At 33.2% G+C, this 17665-nt stretch overlaps 1 protein-coding gene across 1 annotated transcript in view; it reads left to right on the forward strand.

Annotated features, from left to right (window-relative positions):
- LOC123719928 (laccase-1) overlaps positions 1 to 17665 on the forward strand; it is a 53282-nt gene that overhangs the window by 34287 nt on the left and 1330 nt on the right. Inside the window, exons 2-7 of the mRNA XM_045676246.1 lie at positions 13676 to 14120; positions 15010 to 15294; positions 15601 to 16076; positions 16218 to 16402; positions 17138 to 17333; positions 17413 to 17625. Of these exons, the coding sequence (XP_045532202.1) occupies positions 13676 to 14120; positions 15010 to 15294; positions 15601 to 16076; positions 16218 to 16402; positions 17138 to 17333; positions 17413 to 17625 (1800 nt within the window). The remainder of the gene's footprint in view (positions 1 to 13675; positions 14121 to 15009; positions 15295 to 15600; positions 16077 to 16217; positions 16403 to 17137; positions 17334 to 17412; positions 17626 to 17665) is intronic.

Below are 17665 nucleotides of genomic sequence, written 5' to 3' on the forward strand. Positions count from 1 at the left end.
TCCATATTGACTAACATATAACGACTTCAAGAGGAAAAGTGTGATAAGCAAGAGTAATTTATTATTTATTTATTTATACATGGCCAAATTTCAACAAACATCGCTGTTTGACCAAACCTTAAACTATTATACAAGTTTTACAAAATCCACAGAAAATATTTAGCTATCAATCAATAATAATAATAATCAATGGCTCTACAACCTTTTTAGGTCTGGGCCTCAGATTTTTGAATCTGTTTCATGATCATTTGTTCATCTAATAGGCATGTAGGTGCCTTCTGTGCCTGACGCACGCCGTATACTTTTTTTTTGGGTCTAAGGCAAGCCGGTTTCCTCACGATGTTTTCCTTTACCGTTCGAGCTACTGTTAAATGCGCACATAGAAAGAAAGTCCATTGGTGCACAGCCAGGGATGGAACCTACGACCTCAGGGATGAGGTCGCACACTTACGCCACTAAGCCAACACTGCTCCGAGCTATCAATTAACCCTATCTAACCCTTAAATCATAATACACTTGCTTGTTCAGTGCGATTCGAATACACAGCAATAAGGTTATGTTATCGGCAGCAGTGATGAAATAGTTTGGGCAATATAAGCATAATAAACGTACATATAGTTATATTTTTCTTGTATCGAACGCTGTATGCCTTATAATCACTATTGAACTTCACATAACGCTTTAACACAAAGCTCTTGTGGGAGTGTGCCAAATCTAATACATTTTGAAGGCACGGAAGGTGAGCAAGCTCAGAGCAGATAACTTTTAAAATATATAATTCAAGACAAATTCTGTAATTTGGTGAAAAAGTTGTCAATAAAACCAATAAATATAGTAACATTTTATTAGTACCAAATCTGTAGAATGTTGAATTATTTATGAATTGCATGATATCGAGAGCATGTTGGAGACGTTTGTAGATCAAGTTTTATAGATATTTATTCGAAAATACCATTACGTACTACAGATATTTGGATAAAATACCAAATTACTAACACTTACCTTCAGCTACTTATTTTGTGAATACGAAAATAAGGCTTAGGAGGTTTTAAGAAAATGATCGTGAAACATTTATATTCATTATCTATTCATTTTTTCGGGAATCCAATTTATTTTTGACATACGTTTGTTTTAAGAAGAAATAAACCGGTGGCCTAGGCCTCAGATTTCTGTATGATAAATTACCAATCTAATAGGCAAATAGGTGATCAAACTTCTGTGCCTGATACTCTAAGTCTCGACTAAAAAATTAACCCTAGGACTTTTAGTTGGTGCGAGAATCTGGCGATCCATCGTGTTTGTAAAATCTGCTTTATTAAAGTTAAACCAATATGCAAGGACAGCAACGCACCCACATAGAAGTCCAAGGGCTGCGGCAGTACCTTTTACGAGTTTAAAAACCGTACCTAACTTGATCCTTTTTCCTTTATCATTTGATTTGTCTTTCTCTAAAAGCGTCTACGCACAACCCTGAAATCAGTGGCAATAGCGGAACAATGGTGATGGATGAAATCAGCTCGTAATTCGAATCGGCAGTAGTATACTCTACACACTATTAGAGTACGATTTGCCTACACACGAGGTAATCCAGGTTGGGATGGGGTTCCCACCACTTTTTGGGGTCGTGTGCAGACTTTAAGTCAACTTCAGTTAGTTCCACACAAGATTTTGCAATCTCAATATACAATTTATTAAGTTGATTATGATGAAAATTCCACATCAAACAAAATATTACAATTACTCATTACAATAATTAGCAACAAATTAAACAAAAACTATTCTTGACACCCAAAACGAATTAAGAATATAAAGCACGTAGAATTAGTACATTAATAGACCAATTTGCCTTAGATTAAAGAAAAGAGGCATTGAGTGTGTCTATGGATGGCGGTATCACTTAACATCAGGTGAGCCTCCTGCCCGTTTGCCCCTGTTCTATAAAAAAAAATTCTGAACGTCGTATTACAGATAACAGAACAGAAACCAAATAAATTCATGAAGCATACTTTGCAGTAACTGAAGCCGCTGTAAAAAATACCGTTATACAATAATGTAGAATGCAAAAACAGTGTTCATGATTTGTGAGAGCGTAAGTAATTGCTGATGTCAAGGTATTTGCAATGGCAATACAATCGACTTGACAAATCTTGATTTGCATTACCTTGCATTGACAACTTAAATTGATGCACCTCTAAACAGATCTGCAACGACACTTTGATGACACCCGAGGCTGATCCATTTTATGGCAATCTCTATGCCTTCATGCATAAGATGCTGTAGCCACTGTTCCGTCACAAATAATATTTATATATCTTAATCTAATCTATTGTCATTTATCTTTAGTTTTTATTTATTTTCCCATTTATAATTGTAATGTTTTCCTTCAAATGTTCTGCAGACTTGTCATTGATTGTAATTTTTTTATGTCGTGTGTTCTCTGTATATGTTTCGCTTGCGTACCTTTTAACAATACATAAATGATAAGATTTTATTTGGACTGCTAGACTAAAGGCTATTCTTGTATCACGCATTGCATTGATTGTGGCAAAGGCGTTAGGTGAAGGATCCTTGCAAAATCAGCTATGGCCTTAATTTATGACGAATATTGAGACCTTAAGATGTATCAGCTTCACCATTTAACCTTCTATGTTTGAACCCAAATGATATAAAGTCTTGGTTGGTAAAATGGTTATAGCATGGAAATAAGCACCTACGGGAAAGTAGGAAAAAATATTTTTAAAATATCTCAGTATTCTCAATTAACTTTCAATGGCTTTCAATCAATTGAACTACAAGAAACTTGAACTATTATGTGTATGGTCCCTGTATATATTTAACTATAATAATTATCAAACTGTCACATTATATTAATACTAAAATGTAAAATATGATATTTACTTTTATGTAAATGTAAATGTTTAGTTATGACACAGTCCATTTTTAATCATATCAAAATCATTCCTATCATTTACACTTATGAACGTGAACTTATGAACTTATTTAAATTGTCTACCAGTTCTGAAATCGAGAAGAACTGGCAATAAACTTTTTCAGAAATAGAAATATGAAGGCCGTCAACTCTATAAACGCGTAAAAACCATTAGTTTTCACCAATAGATTGTTTGATTCCTGAAATATTGAGGGGTACTATTATGGTTTTATCAATAAAATTATAGGATTGTTGAGGCGCTCGCAAAAAAGACGTTTCCTTCTCTATTAGTTAAGTCTAGCATTTGTAGGACACGTAACTTGAGAAGCCTATATCAAGCGCAATTACACGCAGATTACACTGACCAAATGACACCAATTTCACATGTCCCTACACCTTGTTTGATTTTAAGATAATTTTCTACTTATCCAAAACGTTCTATGGGTGAAAAAATCTATCAAAAACGCAAATAGGGAATTATTTGCTGTCAAAATCACTCACGAAGTCCAAAACATTCTATGGCTTTAAATGCAATCACAACTGACCCCTGTCTCTAACAATAGGACAGACCAGCAGGGATATGACCAGTAAATTATACATTCCCCATATCTGGTACTGAATCACGTCTAATTTATGTATTTCAAATTAAAATTTAAGAACGCAATCTCGCTTATAATTACACTGTTGATCAACACAGCTTATTTGGCTACACTTTGAGTTTAAAATAATAAACGCAATTCGTACTAAATTACTCAGCAGTTTCTATGTAAAATGTAAACGCAACATAATTAGAACCCTGTACGAAAAACCGTGGGAATGTTTTCCTATAAAACTGCCTTCCCACAGTATCGAGTAATGTAACAATTACTTAACATTTCTTCCGGTATACGAATACACAATTTATTTAAAAGTATCGAATTACAAGCGATTAAAGTCAAAATTCTACTACATTTAGTTAGCTACTGATACACAATTAGTACTTTCCTAGTTTATAATAATCCTCATCACCATCGTCACACTTCATCGACTTTATCTATTCAGGCCCGGATTTAGGGGTGGGCTACGGCCTCCACAATAGAAGTTGTTTGAAATTCCGACTTGTGAATACTAGTAAACTAATTTTCTTTTGATACATTTTATATGCTTTTTAAATACTAAAATAATCTCGACGTCCGTCGTTCCACAACTACAATAAGCAAAAAACCCTCAAGAATCTTAAAAATTGTTCTAATAATCATTTATCTACAGACCCGATCAATATTTGAATATTTTTTGACGTAATCTGGGATAGAAAACATAACAAAAATGTCATATTTAACCAAGGTTAAAAATTTTTAATTATTGATACGTTATAAATTGTTTTGTCACGATTTCTAACAGACCAATATCTAAAGTGAAGGTAGAATACATAAATTAACAAGGCAATTATATTGAGATTAAACGTGTGTTACGTATAGAAATAATGAACAATATAGTTATTAAAAATAATTTTATTAACGACTCACGAATTTCTATCATTTAGTTCCCATTTTTTGTATTCCCACAGACTCATCGTTAAATCAAACCCGATACTTAAAACTATACCTAACCATATCCATACCACGGCATCAGACAATGAAAACAAATGAATGTCGCCAACGGCCGCTTCGAAGTTGACAGTTTCAAAAATAATATCATAAAATAACTTGTTTACCACTATTAATGGGGAAAATGGGAAGTTATTTTGACATTTGTTAAGTCAAACGGATCATGTAATCTTCTCTTGTAATCAACATCTTGGAATAAGAAAACGTATATTATTTATAACAGTATGTCAATGTATTACCAAAAAAATCCTGACAAATTATGCTTTTTTTTAACTAAACGTGCCATCAATTATAGTATGAACACGAAAGTTAGCGAGCAAACAAAACGTACTCTCGATTTCTAAAGCAAAAATGAAAAGTTCTTATTCTAACGCTAAGTATTACGTAAAATCTCTGATTTAAAATTCTTTTTTTTTTAATAGTTCGTATATTCTGAAGGAATTTTAGCATTATTTCGTTATTGATAAAAAAATATTGTGTAACAAACACCATAGACTAGTTCTTCAATTCAATTATTAATTTGTTACATACATGACACTGTCAGAATATTTGAGATTGTCAATGTCAGGTTCAATATTCTTTGACCTTTATTAGATGAATCTTAAAATAAATGAATATGATTGTTATTAATTTAAAACGATTTAATACCTTTTTAATTATATTCTGGGACGTATATTACTTAAATTATATTCAGGACAGGATAATTATGTTGTGAAATAATACATTTAGTTTTTAAGGAAGTATGGTATCACACGGTCCTCTAACTAGCAAAGAACCTTATGTGTTCAGCTAACCCCTGATAGTTTCGGAAATAAAAGCTTTAAGATAAAAAAATGAAGTTGGGTTCTATTAAAATTACATTTTTCTTTATCATGGTGCCAACTTACTCATTCAAACCCCAGCTCTGAGACCTAAAAAGTTTCTTGGCCTCCGGAACGAGACCCAAGCGCTCTCTGGCCACCTCCATGCTCATTGCTAGCTTTAAGCGACAGCAGCTCTGTCATTCAGTCGTACCGAGACCAATTCAAAATATTCCAAAGTAGTACAAATTAGGCTTTAATTTCCTATCTGATAAGATAAGATTCAATAACATTTTCAAAACGAACTATAAGTCTTTTTCATCATTTATATTCTGACTTCACAATTTATATAACGCTTTCAGGTTATCTAATAATTGATTACACAAAAAACGAAGACAATATCGAATTAGGTAAGATCTAGAAACTAACCCAATAAGAAATCTTCAAGTCTAAGTCCAATCTATTTTTAAGTAGCAAGAAATTTAATTTTTGCCAAGTGGAGCAAGTTTACTTTTTACAACTATTTAGAATGACTTTACCATACTTTTTGCGTGTTCTTTTACCTGCGTGGTCACGTGTTATGAATACTTTCTGTAATTATTTTAGGAACAGCTTTATAATGTCCTTATTCGTTCACAAAAACATAAATATTTTTAAGTCAACGAATAGACAACTGTCGAAGTACACATGGGGGGAAATTGGCTATGCCAAAAATGTATCTTGAATTGTATAGGAAATGCACCTTTTAAGCAATCAAGGTTTATAATAATTTACTAATAACATTATAAGATCCTTCTCAGTAGAGTTTTTAAAATTATACTTTTGGAAAAAAATATATGAATTGAATGAGAATTTGCGCGAAACGTTATAATTAATATTGGTTTGATAACATAATAATATATTTTAATATTGTGATATTTTATTACTTCAATTAATATGACTCATAATGTATAAAAAAAAACCTTTTAAAACAAATTTACGCCATTATGTGTTGATGCTGCCTCCAGTCTATATAAATTAAGAAATAAATGTTTTTCATTTCGCGAAATTGGATGCAATCAAAGAAATTCAGTATTGAAATAATTGAGTAATAAAAAACAATAGCTATCTTGCACGCATCTCACACGATGCAAACTTATGCAATGGAAAAAGTTTTATATACCATTCTTACATTGGATAATTAAAAATGCCTTCGTTTAAACCAATTTTAAGTGTTTTCCGTATTATGTAAGATGTTAGGTAAATACAAATATCATTCATGTGTTTGTTAATAACATACTAAAATTTATTTAAAAAAACATCTGTTATTATTAATTAGAAAATATATTATTCAGAGAAGGGCTGGAAATATTATATTTCCGGAAAAACTATAATTGTTTCGGGTTCGGGCCCTCCTATTAACCTTGAAATTCGCAGACCACATACCAATAGCGCTACAACTTTTAAGGTCTGGGCAGTTTTCTGTATCTGTACCGTGATCGTTTCTCATAGGCAAGTAGTTCGGTCCTTCTGTGCCTGAACTGTCGGCTTTTTGGCTCTAAGGCGTATGCCGCAGGTTTCCTTCACCGTATAAGCGCGTGTTAAAGGCGCACATAGAAAGTCCGTCGGTGCACAGCCTGGGATGGAACATACGTCCCCAGGTCGAGTCACTCCTTGAAACCATTAGGCCAACACTGCTCATCACGTTACAGGTCTTCATTTGGAAGGTGGAAAGCTATCAGTTTTATTAAGAAAAATAATAATGTTACATACAAGGTACAGTTGTGTTAGTTAAACAGACAGAATATATTATGTAATAATTAATAAGCAATTGTTAAATGAGGACATACAAAAAGCCAGCATACTTCTGTGATTGGAACTCGATTGAGAGGCGCTCAAGCAACTATCTTTATTAAAGAATTTATAACTACAACATAGCCATATTAGATATATTACAACTCTCGTGAGTGAGTTTTTTTATCAACAAATTGCAACGAATCAATTTCGTTTTGCTTTCTATATTGTTACGTATTTACGCATTTCAAGAGACATTATGACAGTAAACTTTCTATCGTAACGCAATTTAAAATTGTAATTTAAAATTAACGGAAAATGAATGAATCGATTTTTTTATTTTATCGCATTAGGTATTCAATGTTGAAACTCATTGCTCTTCCCACTGATTATCCCACATACCTATGCTTTGCTTCTGAGGTTTCCTATATATGTTATTAAAGGTAAGGCGGTTCCAGTTTAAATTTATAACATAAATCGTTATGATAGCGGAATTCGAAATTACAATTATATTATAAACAAATGACGATCGATTGCTTCAATGTCTAAATCATTTGAGATAATCTTGATATGGTGAGTTTTGTGTTTTTATGTTCAATGTATAAATGTGATTCTTCTACATAAAGGACTTGTTATACAAAAATTATATAAGAGTCCAACCGTTTAACTATCTCTTACTACTTAAAATGTACGTAGTTCGGAAATTGTAATTAGCTACTTGTCCCAAAAAGGATTTCAATGGCAAACTAAGAGCTCAACCGTGTTACGTGTAAAACTCAATTTGCTCTCAAAGTGCCGGCAAAGTGGACACTTTCACTCTTCACGCCCGAGCGGGCGCAATTGTTTAAGTAAAAGCTCAGATTTCCTGAACAATAATCACCTCTCAATAAAATTTTATACTACAACTTATGTAATTGTTACGACTCATTTGTTGCATTAGGTGTACAAAGTATGGCGTAATACGCCTTTAAATTAAACCGTGTAAAATTAAGAAAAATGGCGTTAATCATGAAAGGAATTGCTATTTGTACAGATTGTATTTATAAAGAAAACAGTCTATCAATATAACCATCAGTGACACAGATACTTATCTATTCATCATACATACATAAAAGGACAGAAATAATGAGCTTAAAAGAGATACCTATAGTAAACCCCCTTGACATCGCGGTACTCTAACGCACTTTTGTATTACGTTATTTTAATCCCTTGTATAACACAGGTATGTCCCCATATAACGCGGGCCCAACGTGGGCCAATATTTCTGTACTGTGACATTTATAATGATTTGTACACACTTATTTGGTTCATAAATTAGCTTTTTTTAAACCTTTTTATTTTTATGAGATAAGATAAACGTGAATTTATACATAATGCGTTATATGTGGTGATACAAGCGCGTGCGTGAATACTAATAACGCATTTCCTATAACGCGGAACAAATTTAAAGTCATGTTAATTATTCGACACTATCGTATTGGCTTACGTCTGTATAGTATATATGAATTATGAAAATAGATAATAACCTTACTATTACAATCACAATGGTACTGAAGATGATTCACTGACGCTCTGCAAAACGCTTTGTTTTGTAAAAATTGGGAAGGAAAATATTTATATAGATATATAGATGCGTTACACCAAGCCAAGATAAACTATTGTGACGAAATTTTTATAGATCACGTATATATTTGAATCCATTTGTCTCTTTTCATTATAGAATGAAGGTAATTTGCTAGAAAGAGACGCAATTTAATAATAGTAAAAGTTCACACATTAATTGCCTGGAAGAAATTGCTCGAAAGCGCCAAGGCCGACAGTTGGCCTCCTTTTTATTGAATTGTTTTAATTGCAGTGTATCTCGGCATACTTGCAACGAAGTGTTATTAATGTAGAATTGAAATTGGATGTTTAGGATTTTCCTTATAAAGTTATTGGCCCACTTTGTTTCTTCAGTATGATTCAGTTCAGGGAAAATGGCAATCAATGAAGTGTAACGAACGAACATAACATATTTACGATTACGTTGTGCTTCTTGGTGAAAATTGTTTACATTACTTTGGACACAGATCAAAATCAATATAAGTAATTATTCATTTATAAAGTTATGGAATTGTTCATTAATATAATGCTCATGTTGAACTGAAGGTTAAGCGTCACTTTTATAGGTTAAAATAATCAAAAACATCATGTCATTATAAGACACAAAATGTCTACAGGAATAGGTAATACATATAATAAATAAATCAGTGGCGCTACAACCTTTTTAGGTTTGAGCCTCAAATTTCAATATCTGTTTCATTATAATTTGTCAAATTAATAGGGAAGTAGCCTGTGCCTGACACACATATACGACTTTTTGAGTCTTAGACAAGCCGGTTTCCTCACGATGTTTTCCTTTACCGTTCGAGCGAATGTTAAATAGAGCACATAGACAGAACCTCCATCGATGTCCAAGAGTCGAACGCTGATGGCACACACACACACACACAAATGGCACATATACTGTAATTAAAATAGAAAAACGTCTTTCGATTTAGCGTGAGGCCTAAAAATCTTGATGCTTGAATAATTTATGAGGTCTTGGCCACGGAATTCTGATACTTTTGTTATAGAGTTGTGTGTTTGTACTTGTGCACAATACACATATTTTTAATTCTCCTTTGTACTTAAGTGACACACAAAGAGCCAGTTTTACCGTAACTGAATAACACTCATTTTTATTACACAAATAAAATTGTTGCATTTTCTGGGAATTGTTTTATGGTTATGAATAATGAACATCCTGTTATGCCTTACCAAATTGGGGCATGGGACAGACATGTTTCTGAAAATAATCTAATAGACAGTAGTTATATAAAACGATAGTTATAGTTGGGATAAAAATCAAAATATCATACAATCTGCCTCAATCATATTTTTATACAAAAAAAAATCTCTAAAGCATGATTCATTTAATAGTGTAGCGAGTGTTTTTGTTTCTAAATGTCACCCGCCAATTATTTTAACAAATTCATAGGCGTGAAAATATTTTCAATAAAAACAATATATTAATAGTCATAATCCAGTTTTAAAGATACTAAATAGTAATTCATCATAAACATTATACAATGTAACATCGTAAGATATACCCATCCATTAATTACATCATAGCCGCCCACCTCAATAAATCGCAATTAACGTCATTTATCATCGACAATAAGGGCTAAAATTGTATAATGATAAAGCACGTGGGATTGAAAACGATAGGTATCTTTGTATTTATTACTGGAGCGAATTGCAAACAACGTAATTGAAAGCCGATGAACAGATATGCCCTAAGGCACATTATGATTTATATTTATGTAATAATTATATATTACTTCAATATCTATTAAGACTTGTATGATATAAGTTTGTATAGTAATTATCAGTCAAGCGAATTAGTTTTGGATAGTGTATAGCCTTCTGAATATTGTATTGTATTTGTCTTACAATAACTTGGAACCAGACGGGACCTATAGTTAACCTACTATGTAATAAAAGTCCTGCGGGTGCAACCCAAGCGTGCTCCGACTGGATTCTTTTGGGATATATATGTGCGACGGTGAAGGCCAGAACCAGTCTGTTGCACTGATCCCCGTAATCAAAGACGTTGCTACTAAATGCTGTTACCGACATTATCAACATATTTATATGATCGCAGAGTGAATTCACAGTAGCGATATTGAATATATTATGTGTTTAAAATTGTATACTTTATTTTATTTTTATTCGACAGTATCATATTGGCATAGCCCATAATGATTATCTATGTATTTCCGTAATAAATAAAATAGATAAATATCACCTTGACAGATATTATGACTGTCTCGTGCGGAGTTACGGAAATTCGCACTCTGAAATCAAGTAAAAATATAAACAAGAGCTCATATAATTTCAGCGTTAATCAGTCTTAATTTCCCAAAAATGTAAGACTGAATGAGTTATTATAAGAGATTAAAACGTATAAAACAACTAATAGGTACCATGGAGACCATCTTAGATGCAAACGGATGGATGGCCGGCGAAGCCATCTCAGGCCTGATTTACGATAGCCAAAATGATGAACTAAAAGCCAAAAATATATGAGGTTGGAGGATGACCAAGACCCTTGATGATAAAAAGACACAAATTATTTTCCACAGAAATTATTAGTAAAATGCCTAGTAGAGCTTAACCGAGCGTATCGGTCAATAAAATTGTATAAATTATTCATCATAATCTAAACAAGTTAACATTAGGGCGCAATAAAATCTAATATTTGTGCAATATTACGACCGAATTAACATAAATACCCAATTAGAACAATAATAAACTTTTAGTTGCGAAGTAAATTGATACTATCGGTTTGAATCTATACAAGGAAATGTTTATTAAACAAAAGCAATCTATTAAATAATATTCGTAATAATGGCAATTTATTACGAATACGCAAGTGATCCGGCATAAAAATAATGTTAAATATGAATTACTTTTTACAATAAAAGGTAATTCGTTAAAAATCTAACGGACGATTGCTAACTAAATGTTTGGTTGGTGTGGTAATACGTAATCCAATCCACGAATGATTTTTTTTATATTTGAAAATGATACGTACGCTGAGGAAATTGACATTAAGTCTCCAATAATGAACTTTATGCTGACATTTTAAACCATTTGAATTAGTGTTAGTGCACGTTAGTCTTAAGTACACAACAGTGTTAAGTGAACAAATATAATGCAAGAACAGAGTGTCTTATTAGTAAATTAGGTTAGACTTAAAATTACTTATTAGTGATAAGTTTAAAGTTCCGTGATGTCTCAGTGAAGATACAATGTATTGAAAAAATGTGTGCGTGTACTAGTGTACACACGTAAGAAGTGATACTTTTTTGTGACCTTATTTTTCGAAAAAATATCTAATATATGCAATTTTACAGAAATTGGTTAAATAAAGTAAAATTAGATAAAGTTAAACAAAAGGCTTTTATTATCATAGACAGCAATACAAATAATACAATTATTTCATTTTACCTTATTACTACTAAGATTATTACAGAATTTCATTAAATGTAATAGAATTATTACTATCATTGCTATCGTTATTATATATTTTTGTTATTAATGGCTCTTTTTATGTGGCTATTAATCTCGTCGAATCAACCGTGGTAGGGACAAGTAAGTAGTTTTTTTTTCTTACATACTTCCATATTTACAAAAATACCAGTTGTATATGTCGATCTTATACAGCATTGGTCAATTCATCAATATTAAATAATTAGATTGAAAGCTAACTGAAAAGATATTGTATATGTGAATCATGAAATGTCGCTGAAAAAGCCACTTCGAAAGAGAAATATTTAGCAAAATATAGTATCTCAATTTACAGTAGTTAATTAATCAATGATTTAAAATCAAATTAAACCTTAAGTTTAATGACTATCGACTAAATATTAAAGCTGTTTTAAAATTGTAATGCCTTGAATATATTGAATATCAATATTTCGAGTGATTTATCACATACAAGTGTGTAACTAGACTTTAATTACTTTAAAAAAGGTATTTTTTAGTATTTCAAATAATTTCATTGAGCAGTTTCGCGACTATTTCCAATTGTAATGTGTTTTACAAAAGTTTTAAGTAACTAGCGATTTCAAATACAATTTGCGACAAAATTTTATATTTCAAACGTTATTCAATTACAAGGAAGTAAAAGTTGGTTCAGGGCCGCGGCCCCAAGCTAACCTATTAACAAAAACTAATAGTCAGCAGAACGAAATACGATTGTATCAAAGTGTTCAACTGACGAATAAAATAGCCCGAAGTTTCACAACTAGGAAGTAAAAGTCCTTGCTTTAAGGATAGATACGAAATGTCCAGTACGGTATTTCAAAATCCCTGTGACAACACAGTCACTGCTTTAACCACTATAACAAACAATTTGCATAAATGCACCTGTACTGAATCGCCGTGGGCTTATCGCAAACATATCGGTGGACACGATTTCAAATCACAAGATATTGAACAATGGCGAAATAAAGCATTGTAAATTGCGAACAGAGAAGTGTCTATACATAACTCATAACGAACAATAAGCATAGATAATATTAATAGAGCCGTTTTGGCTTCATCGAGCGACTCTTCGCTCGCTGAAGACCTCAAGAAGAAGAGTCTTCTTGAGGTCTTTCTATATGCGCAGTCGTTCCAACGGTGCAGAAAATCTTAATGAGGAAATCGACACGTCTTAGATCCAAATTATCGACGGCGTGCGTCAGGCACAGGAAGCTGACCTACTTGCCTATTAGATTGAAAAAATATCATGAAACAGATTCAGAAATTTGACGCCCAGGCCTAAAGAGGTTGTAGCGCCACTGCTTTTATTTTTAATATGAATAGAGCGTATTAAGATCGTATCTAAACCAATAAGTACTACGAGTATAAAAAAATAATCACGATTACAAATCAATAAATAACCGAACACTTCCTCGTGCCAATACAATGAAATGTTTTTAATAAAGGCATTGACTGCGGAACTCACGTTTAGGGAGAAACGGAATTTAATGTTTTTTTTTCTTGTTTCGTTACAGAAGCAATCGGCACATCAGAAGACCAATCTACATCCGCATCGTGGTGGCAGGCGGGTACAGCTACACCGTTCCGGGACACCTTAAACAATGGATTCGCATCAACACATGGGATTGTCCAGACACACCCGACTGGCAATGATCCCTTTTCAACATTCGGAACGGTTGACAGCACAGCTGGGCCCTCATCTAATCCCTTTGCGCAAACTAGTGGCAGCGGTCCACTTAGTGGTACCTTCAGGAGTAACCCTCTCCCACCCCTGACGAGAAACGGGAATGGCAAGCTGGGCCTGAAACATTTGGATTTCACGAGCAGTGCCACAGCTGAACTTAGACGTAACTCAGCCCTATCAGCTCCTGATGAATGTGCCAGAGCATGCAGGGAAAACGAGCCACCGAGAATTTGCTACTATCATTTTACACTCGAGTTTTACACGGTTCTTGGAGCGTGAGTACCTGTTAATTGATATGTTAACCGTATTCAGTATCCGGTTTCGCTTTAATTCGCGGGCGTTAACTAGATAATAAGAATTCTATTGTTTTTAACAACTCACATTTACCGTTATTTATGAATTTCCTGTTAATTTTTTATTATTGCATCATACTTTGATAACGTTATAATGCAGTATTTGCATTTATGTATTAAAAGTGTAGGTAAAGTGTTATTCGCTTTATTATCTAAATATTTATATTAAAATAACATAATACTGCTAACACAAATTAATTTAACAAAAAACAATAACTAACCTTAAAATATAATAACTAAAATTACTTTTTATTAGGAGTCCCTTTAGGTCCCTTTAAAGTTAATAATTTAATTCGTAGTTGTATTTAATTTTGTTCTAAAAACATTTTATACTCCTATTCATAATATTCAGTCTCGAGTCAAGTCAGTTTGAATAGTGATAGCTGTTAAAAGTGTATGTAATTGAGGGAATAATGTTGTTACATTTGATAGTCATGAAACACTTTCAGCAACATTTATACGGTCCAAGAGATCCAAATACAACTACCGTAGATTCATAGGCGTCAACTATATCAATCTCAATTAATAGTCAATATGTAATGATAGTAATGTGATAGAATTTTAATTGGATATAAAACCTTTTTCTTTATGAGCAACTGTTCCATACAATTAATTCACTTAAGCCTGTATTACCTCAAATTTTATTCATTAAATTAAAACTTTACGAATTTTTATTTCGTAATTCTATAGCTTGGTTTCTTAACGTCTTGTTTGTTTTTTGTTTCGTGTGATTTTTATTGGTTATGCATTCTTGTCGATAGGGTTACGATTTTTGTAAAATAAAATAATAATTTTTTATTTCTATTTTCAGAGCTTGTCAAGTATGTACTCCAAATGCAACGAACGTTGTGTGGTCGCATTGTCAATGTGTGTTGGCTGACGGAGTTGAAAGAGGTATTTTATCTACAAACAGAATGTTGCCTGGACCCTCAATCCAAGTGTGTGAAAACGATAAAGTAGTTGTTGACGTTGAAAACCATATGGAAGGCATGGAAGTGACAATTCACTGGCACGGTATCTGGCAACGTGGTTCTCAGTACTACGATGGTGTTCCCTTCGTTACTCAATGTCCTATACAACAAGGAAACACTTTTAGGTAAGTAAATCAACCCAACACATATTCCTTGATTTTGCAAAGTGGATGTAAATTCTAAGAGAATAAAATAAATAACAATAATATATGAAAACTCTGCTTTTACAAGTGTCGAATACATATTTTAGTTTTTTTTTACTTAGAGTAAATTACACTTCATACATTTCATCTGATGTGTTTTATAAGGATACCCGAAGGATACAGATACGGGATATAATCAAAGACATTTTGCTTGTATAAAATAGTTATATGTATAAATCCTCTACAATGGCATCCTTTATTTTAATCTAAACATATATTATTTTATAGATACCAATGGCAAGGAAATGCTGGTACTCACTTCTGGCATGCGCACACTGGTCTGCAAAAGTTGGACGGTCTTTATGGAAGCATCGTTGTCCGTCAACCGCCATCAAAGGATCCTAACAGTCATTTGTACGATTACGATTTAACCACACACGTGATGCTTCTCAGTGACTGGCTCCACGAAGACGCCGCTGAAAGGTATCCAGGTCGTTTAGCTGTTAACACTGGACAAGATCCCGAAAACGTTTTGATTAACGGTAAAGGACAGTTCAGAGACCCTAACACTGGCTTCATGACCAATACACCACTGGAAGTATTCACAATTACACCTGGAAGAAGGTACAGGTTTAGAATGATTAACGCGTTTGCTTCAGTTTGTCCGGCGCAGGTCACTTTCGAAGGCCATAATCTTACAGTAATTGCAACCGACGGCGAGCCGGTGCAACCCGTCCAAGTCAATACCATTATCTCGTTCTCTGGTAAGTTAGATAACCGCATTTCCTTGTAACAATTATGTCAAAAAGCCCTATTAAATTATCAAACTACAAATTACTTAAGTAATAGCCTTCAAGTAAGGTCGTTACTTTATGAGAATATTAATTGGAAACTTGATATTTCAGGTGAACGATACGACTTTGTCATCGAAGCTAACAATATCCCTGGCGCGTACTGGATACAAGTACGTGGTCTTGGAGAATGTGGTATTAAAAGAGCACAACAACTGGGAATCCTTAGGTACGCTAGGGGTCCATACCAGCCGTCGACTCCATCACCAACATACGACATTGGAATACCACAGGGAGTGGTGAGTTTTATTTTATTGTATATAGTTAGTACAAAAATCCATGTACAAATGCCAATTTATTGTAAATTTTCACAATTTTTATTACGGGCTAGATTTATATGCCTTATTTAGATACATGATGAGGGTATACCGCAGCATTCTTTGGTATTAAAGTTGAGCTAAATTTAGTAAAATTTACTTAAGTGGAGTCATAGTATCTGAGATCCATAGGAATGTTGAACACTTTATTTACTAATTGGCGGAAATTGCAAATAAAATTCTCGCCAATACGCAACACGGCGATATAATTAAGTAGATTTTGTTGCACACAGTTGCTTCAACTTTAATATCAAAAGTACTGCGACAAGTTTTTAAAATACAAACCACCTTCCCTTAATTTAATAGAAAATTTGTACCATATATTTATACTGTATAAAATATGAATCATAGTTAGTTGTTATAGTATTATCCAGATATAATACGGGAATCCCTCTCCATATACTGATAATATTTAGCAGAAAGGTTTCACTTATCACCCTTTTAAAAAGCACAAAATACAAATGTACCTCATAACAAGCGGCACCTTTCTCCTACTTGTCAAGTACAAACCCCAGTAGTTAGAAATTCGCTTACAAGTATTGATTGCAAACAAAACAAAAATTATAAATACAGAGAAAGTGGATACTTATTAATTTGTAGCGTAGTATGCACGTAATATTAGTAATTGCACGTAGCTTATCCTAACTAACTATTCAGGTAATGAACCCCTTGGATGCGAGGTGTAACGAACCCAGGAATGATGCAATTTGTGTAAGCCAACTGAAAAATGCCAGACACATTGATCCAGCTATTTTACAAGATAGACCCGACGTTAAGATATTCTTGCCATTCCGTTTCTTCGTGTACCGACCGGAAATGCTTTTCCAACCGAATACGTACAACAGATACTTAGGTAAGATGGTATTACAATTGTTACGTCTTTAAATAATTTCAATTGAATTCCTGTTTAATACGTGTGACAACTTTCACAGTGGCACCGCAGGGAGATCATGTAATCAGTTTAATAGATGAAATCTCGTATATGTCCCCACCTGCACCTCTCATCAGCCAGTACGACGACATAAACCCCGACCAATTCTGCAACGGTGATAACAGACCCGCCGATTGCGGACAAAACTGCATGTGCACACATAAAATCGATATCCCTCTTAACGCGGTAGTGGAAATTGTTCTTGTAGATGAAGGTATGTTGAAATTTAATTACGTGGCGTTACATTACAATTC

The sequence above is a fragment of the Pieris brassicae genome, chromosome 2, assembly GCF_905147105.1.
Source record: "Pieris brassicae chromosome 2, ilPieBrab1.1, whole genome shotgun sequence".
Lineage (NCBI taxonomy): Eukaryota > Metazoa > Arthropoda > Insecta > Lepidoptera > Pieridae > Pieris > Pieris brassicae.